The 11,679-nt window shown below is 36.7% G+C and overlaps 1 protein-coding gene across 1 annotated transcript; it reads right to left on the bottom strand.

Annotated features, from left to right (window-relative positions):
- Positions 1-485: 485 nt before the first annotated feature.
- LOC130742740 (uncharacterized) lies at positions 486-1,518 on the bottom strand. Its single transcript, XM_057594841.1, has one exon. It carries the CDS (start codon positions 1,457-1,459, stop codon positions 779-781), a length of 681 nt encoding a protein of 226 aa, XP_057450824.1. The 5' UTR covers positions 1,460-1,518; the 3' UTR covers positions 486-778.
- Between the last annotated feature and the right edge of the window lie 10,161 nt (positions 1,519-11,679).

Below are 11,679 nucleotides of genomic sequence, written 5' to 3'. Positions count from 1 at the left end.
AGTTTCTTCAAAGGGACTAAAATCAAACTCGCACTATTAACCCAAAGTTAATCTATCTAGTTAATCTCCTCTTTTTGGTCAGAAAATATGATTTAATAACTTAAATAAAAAAATTAATAACACAACAACTCTACAAGTGTTTCTTATATGTGTCCAACCACAAAGGTGTGTGTCTGTTCAATGTTCAAATCGTGTTTCAGCTGTGTCTGAGTTGGAAAAAAATAAATTTCTATTCTGACACTTCTCACATGTGTCGAACATACGTACGTCACAGTGTGTCAGTGTCGTGTATGTTATCAGCGTGTCCGACACGCGGATATGCCATGTCAAAGTGTGTATGTTCTTCTAAATTGTCTAGGAAATCTTTGGGATTGGCCAAAGCCGTTGGCAGTATGAGCTTCGCCGAATTTGGGTGTGTTGGATACAAATCCACTAAATATATATAGATATGAAAAGCAACATGTGCATGCTGCTAGAAAAGAAACTCAAATTCAACATAACTATATTGCGAAGAAATTAATCAAAACTACTTAACACACATCTTCAAACAAGTAAATACAATGGACGAAACCATCAACCTAGCTAGACCGGTTGACAACTCATCCGCAGATGAAAGCAAGATCTAGAGTACCTACGTACCCTTATTTTAAAACTTGAATTAAATACAACAAATTTCCTAAATCATGCATACTCACATGAGCATGCATGCATGGTTTGAGATGAAACCGTGCGTATATAACGTTTATTCGTAATCTGCAACCAACCATAAGGAAGCTAGTTAGCTGCTGGGATGTACGTTTCTTGTTGTACTTGTATTTGCTGGCGGGCGAGAACATTTATTGATCCATTTAGCCACACGGTAAAGCATTCGTATGATGAGGAAAACACCGACGACTCCAAGCAAGACAATCCAAATTTTGAGGACTAGTCCAAACATGCTATCAGCTGTCTCCCAAACGGGATTTGGGGTGACCATGGAGGCCGCAAACATGTAGGTGAGAGCGAGGCTGGTGATGGTGATGCACATGCCGATTGACAAACCCCATATCACAAATCGATGTTTGAGAGGGATTCCACTCACGAGCAAGAGACAAAGACTGAGGGACGCGACGAAGGAGATGGTGTTGGAAATTAAGAAATGTGTATAAGTATATTCGTATACAACAGCCAATATAGCTTCCCCAGGGCATTGAATGGTATCATTGTCTAGACAACTTATAATATCATCTACTAAATTGCCGCCATTTGCCTGAAAGACGCCGCCGGGAGGGTTAGTGGCGAGTTGAAAGGTCATAGTGGCGATTATAGAAGCCATTAAACTCAGACTTCCTCTCATGTTTTCAACCCACTTCAACTTATCTTCATCTTTCAAACAGTTTTCTACCCAGCCCAGAAACTTTGCCCAACCTTTCTTCGGAGGAGCTCTCTCTTCACCACCAATTTCCATATGAGTATTCATTTTATCAATGAATGCTTATTCAATTGAAATTCCCTCGCTCACCTTGAAAATCTTATGCCAAATCGATACATTTATATAGAGAAAAGATTTTAGTATAATTGCTGATGAGGTCTTTGTTCACTCAATTTTTTTTTGTGACATGACAACCAGAGACCCACTCATCATCTCTTTAGATATTCATACAATATCCTTTCACACTTTCAATTTGCAAAATTAATATATAATTTATGTTCTGTACTTCATAATTAATATAATTAACTTCGCACACATAAGTGAGGTAACATTAGCTTAAATAGTAAAAGCTATGAAATATAAGAATTGGGTGGGATGAATGGTGAATGGTCCCAAGTTCGATTCATGACAAGAAAATAATTTACTATTATTACTAATAACTAATATTTATTTATAAAAAAAGGGCTAAATTTGGATAGTGAGAAAATGAAAATAACTGACATTAAAGTCAATTCTCATTATTTACCCTCAACTTTACATGTCAAAACTAATTCCCATTATTTACTTGTCCTCAACTATACATATCAGTGTCATGATGGCACTACAATATGTCATGCTATGATGCTATCTAGTACAAGGGGGAGATGAAATAAACACAAGAATTAACATACTTTTAGAGGTGTACAAAATTTAACCTTATCCATTGATCCGTCAAGGCTCATATTTAAAACTGCATTTTATCAATTTTTTGGATTTATAAATGATTTCAGATATGATTGATCTTAGACACCAATTCCACCTGGCTTTGGGTTGGGTTTGGGTGCAGAACAAAACCAATCGACCTTGGAAGTTGTTAAACGATCTCAACCAAATTGATCTCTTGCTGCCAGAGGTACAACGCCATGGGATTTATCATGTCTACAGAGAATCCAATAGCTCAGCGGACCGAGCTCGCTGGCAAAGTCGGGTTGCAATAGGGTGTTGCTCCAACTTTGTTAGGTGATCTGTTATGTCTCAGGGTGCTTCGTTTCTACTCAGTTCTAGCTAAAAGGCGTCTCCTGGTCTCGTGTGGGTTCTCTTTTCCGCTTCTTGTTTTCCTTCTGTTACTCTGTTATTTTGTTGCTTTCGTTGCCCTTTTTTCTCGTGTTTTGTTCTGTACTGGTACTCTCGTTGTGATTTAATTTTTTCCTGCGTTTTTCAATATATCTATGGCCTTTTACCTCTAAAAAAAAGATTTCAGATTTAAAAAGTGAACTCGTTCAATATTTAGAATTGAGTGAAAGTAAGTCCATACTCATCACAATTTATCCCACAATTTCTTATTCACAAGCTTGAAAACTTAGTTTTGTATATTTTTATGAATTAATAGTCAGATTGTAAGTGAATAATATTTGTATTTTTATCTTTAGTTCAACATTGGCTTAATTGCACTTTTGCTCCCTGATCTTTCACCTTTGTGCGATTTACCTCCCTCATCTTTAAAATGAGCGAATTCCCTCCCTCTTCTATTAATATGTGCTATTTAGGCCCTTCCGTTATTTAGCCGTCCAATTACTAACAGCGGTTGCTATTTTCACCCTCCCTTTTACTAACCACACCCCCATATCAGAAAAAAAATAAAATAAAATAAAATAAAATGGAGGTAAATCGCACAAAGGTGAAAGATCAGGGGGCAAAAATGCAATTAAGCCAAAAAATAAAAAAAATAAATTAAATAAATTAAATAAATTAAATACAATTAATAGAAAATAAAAAAAACTGAAAAAAATATTTTTATAAAAATCAAAGAAAAAATAATAAAATAAATTAAATAAGTTAAATACAAATAATAGAAAATGAAAAAACATTTTTATAAAATCAAAAAAAAAAAACTGAAAAAAATATTTTTATAAAAATCAAAGAAAAAAATGTTTTTATAAAATCAAAGAAAATAAAATATTTTTTTTAATTGAAGATAGAAATTTAAAAATAAAATAAAAGAATAATTATTTTTAAATTAGTGTAGGTGGTGCAAATAGAAACAAATTCTTCTTTTATTTTATTTTTAAATTTCTATCTTCAATTAAAAAAAATATGTTATTTTCTTTGATTTTATAAAAACATTTTTTTCTCTGATTTTTATAAAAAAAAATTCAGTTTTTTCTTTGATTTTATAAAAATATTTTTTCATTTTCTATTAATTGTATTTAACTTATTTCATTTATTTTATTATTTTTTCTTTGATTTTTATAAAAATATTTTTTCAGTTTTTTTTTAATTTATAATTTTTTTTATTTTCTATTAATTTTATTTAATTTATTTTGTTTTTTTTATTTTTTTATTTTTATTTCTGATAAGGGGGTGTGGTTAGTAAAAGGGGGGGTGAAAATAGCAACCACCGTTAGTAATTGGACGGCTAACTAACGGAAGGGCCTAAATCACACATATTAATAGAAGAGGGAGGGAATTCGCTCATTTTAAAGATGAGGGAGGTAAATCGCACAAAAATGAAAGATCAGGGAGCAAAAGTGCAATTAAGCCTTCAACATTTTGTTATGAAAAAAATTCAGTTTTATGTAGTTTCTTTCATAATTCATTAATAAGATTAGAAATTAATTCTTTTGCGAAAAGATACGTATTTATGACTATTTAATGATATTTGAAATTAGGCTTAATACATCAGAAGACCCTTGTAATTGTAAACAGAATCAAATCCAAGGCCTAGAAAAATTTTGCATCAAATTGGGTCCCTAGAATTTTTTTTTTTAATTCAATTAAGGTCAAAGTATGTCAGTCTTCAATTTTATCCCAGACATCAATTCCACGTGGCTTTTATAAATTTTTTTTAAGTAAAAAAATAAAAATAAAAATATTTTTAATTTCAACTCAATTATTTAATCAGAAAAAAAAATTAAAACTTAATAAAAAACCTAATCTAATAATCCTTAACTAAACAATCTAATAATCTAACTAATAAACTAATCTAATAATCTAACCTAATTTAATCTAATAATCCTTATAATCAATCCTTAATTAAAACATTTTCACCCCCAAATTAAACTCAATTCCAATCTTCCCCCAAATTGAACCCTAACTGAGGAGAGAACAAGAAAATTCATTCTTCTTCTTCTTCCCCACCCCCACCCACCCACCCACCCAACAAACCCAGACAACCAGAACCCCACCGCCCTCAATCCACTTGCAAATCCGAACTCAGCCTCACCTCACCAACCTAGATCCGACCCAGATCGAAGCATATCCGGACAAAATTGATGCAAGGAGACGACAAAGGTGCAGCAAGGAGAGCTTGGGTTTGGCAATGGCAACAAGAAAGGGTTGGGTGTGGTGGTTAGGGTGGGTTTCGGTTTTGCTGGTTGCTGGCTGAAGAAGATGAAATTTTGGGTGGGTAGATGGTGGTGCTGCGTGGGTTTGGAGGTGTTGAGGTGGGTTGGGGTCTTGTTTCTGGATTCTGGATTTTTGGTGTGGTTATGGGTTTTCAATGGTGGAAAGGGAAGAGGTGAGGAAGGTTGCAGAGAGCGTTCTGTTTTATTTTAGATTTAGGTTTTTATTTACAGTAGAGATTTTATTAAGTTTTTATTTTTTTTATTTATGCTTTAATATATGAGTTGGATTTAAAAATTTAAGTTTGAGGAATTTTTTAACTAAAAAAAATTTAAAATGCCACGTGGAAAAGCTGAGCAGGCTAAAATTGAAGCGACTTCAACATCAGACACACTTTGTCCTTAATTGAATTAAAAAAAATTCTTAGGGACCCAATTTGATACGAAAATTTTCCAGGCCCTGAAACTGATTCTCTTTATAAATTCAGGGGCATTCTGATGTATTAAACCTTGAAATTAACATTCAATTTATCCTTTGATTCAACCAAACTCGTCCTTTTGTGGCTCAACTTATGTTAAACTCTACTTTAACGGGTTTCTTCGAGTCTAAGGACATATGATTTCAAATTTAAAAACTGATTCTATCACTATTTAGGCCTGGATGAAAGTCGGTCAAGTTAAACTCATTGGGTTCTGTTAGAATAAAATTGTATGAAAAGAGATCATGCTAAAAACAAAAAGTAAAAATCTCTTATAAATATGCTTTGGAGTTTGGATTGTAAGCTTTGGGTTCAAGCCCATAATTACAACTTCTAAGGTTCCGTTTGAGTTCAAGCTCAACTTTCGTTTGAGATGAACTCACACTTGAGGGAGAGATTGTTGTGTATCAAGCAGTGTTCAAAAAATCGGACCTGTCGATTCAACCGGTTCAACTGGGAACCGGGCTTATGATCGGTCCGATCAACACATAAAACCGCCCAATTGTCTAACCAGCCTAGAACCGGAGAAACCGGTCAGAACCGCTGAACCGGACCGATCACGCTCCAACCGGTTCACATTTATAAAATAAATTCACAAAAATGTGTGTTGTTGTGGGTTTGAACCCGTGACATGAGGGAAAAAATTAAATGAATCACACAGTACCACAATTGAACATATGTAAAGAAGGCCAAAGTTATATATTTATAACTTATTGGATGAAGACAATTTTTCATACTTTTGTTTAAATCTTTTTAACAATGTGCACTTATCATATATTTAACTTATGAGTAGTGATCACTTGAATACACAAGAATATATTAAATACATATCTATGACATATTAATTTATATTTATTTAAATATTAAGATAATTAAGTAATAATTTAATTTTTTTTACATAAGAAAACATTTAATTCTTCTTCTAATGATTGATCTATGGATCTTACCTCATGAACTCATATGTCCCCAACTCTTACTACTTGAGATATCCTTCGAAGACTAAGTAATAATGTAAATGTAATATTATGTTCTATATTTTTCTATTTAGTAAATAAAATTTTATGATGTACTATTAATTATTCACAATTTATCTATATTAATATATATGTAATGTATCATTTAAATTGTCACGGTCGGACCTCGGTTTGACCTTTGAACCTTGAACCTGTGCCTCGACCGGTTTGATGACCGGTCCAATTTTCTAAACACTGGTATCAAGTGTGAGTAAGTCTCACATTGGAAGATAAGAATAAGTTTGAGTGGTTTATAAGTGTGATGACCCATAAACTCATTGTCTTATGATTTTTTGTGAAATATGTGGTATCTGATTCACTTGTGGTTTGCTTTTTGGTAATTTTCATATTTTTACAACTTAAATGTATTTTTTAAGTTAAAAGTTGTTTAATCACTAATTGATATCTTTACATATTTACTCATCTAAACATTTTATTAAATAGTTGAAATGCAAACTTATATACATACAAAGGTTGATATCATTCATCTAACTCAACATCAGAAACATTTCCCATCCATGAAGCACTCGTTAACATGATAATTTCTTTGAGAAAACAACAAAATTAACCTCTTTCATAATGTTAAACTCGTTTAAAAACCAGAAGAAAAAAATGAAAAAGTTGAAGAAACCAGGAAAAAAAAAGGTGAAGAAGGGGTCTGTGAACATTACCCCACAGAGCACACCACCGATCCCAACACATGACTAACTAACTTTGCTCTGCCCTCTCACTTTTTGTTGTTGTTACATTCTTTCTTCAAAGAGAGGTTGAAAGTTTTAAAACATATATATTAGAGTCTGTAACAGGGACGAATTAGTGAAGATTGAGTTGTAGATCAAGCTTTGTGTCGAGCAAAACTATAATAGAGACGCCGTTGATGGCACATGAGCGTCACGGAAGAGATAGAAAGTCATGGGAGAGAGGTGTAATAAGTTTTTTTTTTGTTACATGAGCATAAGTTACTTTTAAGTAAAAAGCTCATCTCCACGACTTTTTTCTAAAATGTTACTTACTTTTATTTTATGTTATAAAAATAACTTACTTAAAATTTTAGCTTTTTTAAAATTCTGATTGGTCCGGCTTATTTTAAAAGTAAAAAATAAGCTGGGCCAAACACAACCTATGCTTTTCTCATAATCTATAAAATTAATCTTTTTTTTCATACATCTAAAAATCTTTATTATATGTTTTGATCTGAATAAACATATTATTGAATGAATTTTCTACTATTTTGCCACCCACTATTGCACCTTAGACAACATCATTGGAAATGGTGAAGAACAAAAAAGTAAAGATTTTGGGGGGTAAAATGATAAAATATCAGCACAAGAAACAAGAGGGAGAGAGAAATAGAGAGAGAGGTTTTTATCTTTTGTAATCTTTTATTTTAAGTTAGAATTCTAAGAAAATTATGATATTATCTTTTCATTTAATTAGTTGATTGGAAGTGGATTTGTTGCTATTGAATCTCTTAAGAATTAATTAGGAATTTATCTTTTATTTTAATTAGTAGTTGATTAGTCTCCACCCAATATTAGAATTTAGTTTTATCTTAACTACTAACCCGTGGTGAGATTGTATTTTCCTGCGCTCGGTCTCCTAGGGTTTGAGACCGTCAACGTCTAGGGTTTTGAGGGTGTGCGCCGCCAAGGGATTTTTGTCTCTTTCCGACATCGCTTTCCACAACGCAACGTGATCCAAGGCTCCACGCTGCTGTTGTGTCTCCTCACGCGAGTGTTTTTTCTGGTCTGTTAGAAAACACTAGTGTTTGAGGTTAACGCTTTCTTTTGTTAGCAGGTTTCTATTTCCGCAGGTGTTTACTTCGCCATGGCAAATAACTATGATGTGATCCTGGAAGGTGACAAAACTGAGGTGTTGGATGTTGGTGTCATTGAGGTTGACCCGATGCTCAAAGAAGACGTGTGGCTGCTAGGGAAGGTGCTAACCAGTGGCAGAGTGCCGGCAAGGCCTTTCCGAATGGTGATGCAGAGGCTGTGGGAGTCACGTAACTGTGAAGAAATCCGACAGGTCGGTGTGAATTTGTTCTCATTTAGATTCAAGAAAAAAGAAGACAGAGATCTGGTTCTACAGTCAGGGCCATGGTTCTTCAACCACCACTTGCTAGCGCTGAACTCTTTTGACGCCACTGTCAATCCGACCGAGATACTGATGACGAGAGTTCCGTTTTGGGTGCAAGTTCATGGACTCCCGTACCCTTTCCGCACTGTGAACGTGGCAAAATCTCTAGCTAAGGGCTTCGTCGGCTTCCTTGACTGGGACAGAAGACGAGATGGCGAATGTCTTCGTCTTCGGGTGTAGGTGAACATTGAGGCTCCGCTGCGGAAGGGCCAGTTAGTGGCGGGCGGTGCACGAGAACCATACAAGGCTATTTTCAAGTACGAAAAGCTGCATGATTTCTGCTTTCGATGTGGGCGTCTTGACCACATAGCAAAGGACTGTAGGCAAGTGCAAGTGGCGACTAATCCCCCTCGCTTTGGGGCGTGGCTACGGGCGACGGTGGCTAGTAATGAGGGGCGGAATTCTGGATTGAGGAAGGGAAAGATGGAGGGACAGCGGGCTGTGCATGAGGTTATGAAAAAGAAGGAAACGACTAAGGGCCAAGAGGAGGACTTTGGTGAGGATGATCTTGGAGATTTTGAGGATGAGTTTGAAACGGAGGGTGACACGTCCAACATTATTGCTGAAGGGCCAGAGGACAGTTTTGAATTTCAGGTGGGAGGGACCTCTAGAGAAATAATAAAAGGATGGACTAGTGATGCTACAGGAGGGTTTTTTGATAATGGCCCATTGAACCACCGGAAGAGATTAACCGAGTCATCCTCTGCAACGGGTTCCGGAAGCACGGGGATTTCACCACCTTTGAAGAAAATCAACTCTATTAATGGATTGGGATCGGCGACAGTTGTAGATCAGCCCCGTCCACCTCAATGAGGACCTTATCATGGAACTGCCGCGGGCTTGGGAACCTGGGAGCAGTGCGGGCTCTGTGGAGGTTCATCCATTCTGAAGTTCCTGATATTGTGTTTCTTATGGAGACACGACAGTATTGTTCTGAGATGCTCACGCATCGTGGTATTGGTGGTCTTGGTAATATTTTCCCCGTTCAGTGTGCCGAACGTGGGAGATCTCGCGCCGGGGGACTTTGTCTCTTGTGGCGGTCAGAGATCGATGTCACTATTATTAATGCGTCACTTAACCATATTTTATTTAATTTGGTCCATCCGGACCACCCTTCTGTGTGTATGCAGGTGTTAGCGGTGTACGGTTTCCCGGAGAAACATAACAAAGCTCGTACCAGGGAATTGATTACCCGGTGTAAACCAGTTTCTCGTGTTCCGTGGCTATGTATTGGTGATTTTAATGACAATATTTCCTCGTCAGATAAGCTTGGGGGTGCTCCTCCAAATGTGGGTTTCTTGGAGGTGGCAAACCATGCTTGTTCTGATTGTGGGCTTCACAGGGTGGAATCTACAGGCTATACTTTCACTTGGACGAATAAACAAACTTATCCAGCTACGGTGGAGGAACATATTGATTATGCTCTTGTTAACGATGCTTGGGATGTTGTTTGGCCCGTATCTTTGGTCTCTCACTTGGTGCGATACCATTCGGACCACAACCTGATTGTTCTAAATTGTGGTGCTCGCAGGTCTGAGATCAGAAGGCCGAAGGTCAGATTGTTTCGGTTTGAGGAATTATGGCTCCAGAGCGGAAATGAATGTAATAAGATAGTGTTAGAGGCTTGGATTGGTTCCGATCAGTCCTTGGTGGGTAAAATGGAGGGCCTGGGCAAGGCTTTGGACTCTTGGGGTAAGGAAAAGTATGGTGACCTTCCGAAGAAAATAGCTGATGCAAAAGCTTTGTTGCAACATTTACAGAGGCAGGTTCAGACAGAACAAGTACAGTTAGCTTTGAGGGAAGCTGAAAGTCATATGGACGAGTTGTTAGAACAGGAGGAAATCATGTGGGGCCAGAGATCAAGGGCAACTTGGCTCAAGCAGGGAGGACGGAAACACTCGTTTTTTCCACTCAAAGGCGGAAACGAAACTTGATAGAAGAGCTCAAGGGTGACAGTGGTCGATCCTATGTGAGGAATGTGGATATTAGCAGAGTTTTGTCGGACTACTTTGGAGAATTGTTTTCTACGTCCAATCCTTCTGGTATTGAGGAGGTAACTGAGTTAGTGGCGAACAGGGTCAGAGAGGCCCACCTGGGTGTTCTGAATGCACCTTTCTCGCGGGAAGAGGTGGAGGAGGCACTCTTCCAGATGCACCCGACAAAGGCACCAGGTTTAGATGGCTTTCCAGCACTATTCTATCAAAAGTTTTGGAGTATCATTGGCGATGAGGTAGTCGGTTTCTGTTTGGACGTTTTACAGGGGAGAATTCTGCCAGGTATGATTAATCAAACTCTCCATGTTTTAATCCCAAAGGTAAAGAAAGCTGTTTTTGCAAATCAGTTTAGGCCGATAAGTCTTTGCAATGTTATTTTTAAAATTATAACTAAGACTCTTGCCAATAGGATGAAACTGATTTTGCCTGATTTAATTAGTGAATCTCAGAGTGCGTTTGTTCCGGGTCGTCTGATCACGGACAACGCTTTAATAGCTTACACGTAGGCAGGGGATGATGGCTCTTAAGCTTGACATGTCAAAGGCCTATGATCGTGTGGAGTGGCCTTTTGTGAGAGCTATTTTATGTAGCATGGGGTTCCCGCACTTATGGGTTAATCTTATCATGAATTGTGTTTCTTTTGTTAATTTTTCAATTATGCTAAATGGGAACCAACAACCGACTTTCGCACCTCACCGGGGTTTGCGACAAGGAGACCCATTGTCTCCTTATTTTTTTATTCTTTGTGGTGAAGCTATTTCTGCATTGATTCAGAAATCAATGGCGGCTTCATTATTGCATGGAATTAAAATTGCAAGATCTGCACCAGTAATTTCTCACATTTTGTTTGCAGACGACAACGTTCTCTTTGCTCGAGCAAATGTTCAGGAAGCAAATTGTGTAAAAGCAATTCTTGCTACCTATGAACGTGCTTCTGGGCAGATGATCAATCTGGACAAGTCAATGCTTTCGGTAAGCCGCAATGTACCGGAGAATTGTTTTCATGAGCTGAAAGAGCTTTTAGATGTTAAGGCAGTGGAAAGCTGATAAGTGTCAAATCTACTTAATTTTCATATCATTCTTGGGCACTTATTTAGGTTAGAAATGTGAAATAGATATCAAATTTACCCTCAATTGTAAAGATATGGTTTACTAGAATTCCATGTATAATTTAAGTGTTAATTATCAAATTTTGGTGTAGGAATGAATTGGGAATGAAGATTTGCTCCAAAGAGGCTTGAACCATAAGAAAGCATCAAAGAATTCTGCTTGGCTCAGAAGTTCGCTCGAGCCATTAGCAACAGAAGGTTTTAAGTGTTTGGC

The sequence above is a fragment of the Lotus japonicus genome, chromosome 3 (assembly GCF_012489685.1).
Source record: "Lotus japonicus ecotype B-129 chromosome 3, LjGifu_v1.2".
Classification (NCBI taxonomy): domain Eukaryota; kingdom Viridiplantae; phylum Streptophyta; class Magnoliopsida; order Fabales; family Fabaceae; genus Lotus; species Lotus japonicus.
The sequence above is the reverse complement of the archived record's forward strand: the minus strand, read 5'-3'. Positions and strand labels throughout refer to the sequence as shown.

Coding starts and splice junctions, on each gene's coding strand:
- LOC130742740 (XM_057594841.1), bottom strand. CDS start 1,459: ATGAATACTCATATGGAAATTGGTGGTGAAGAGAGAGCTCCTCCGAAG.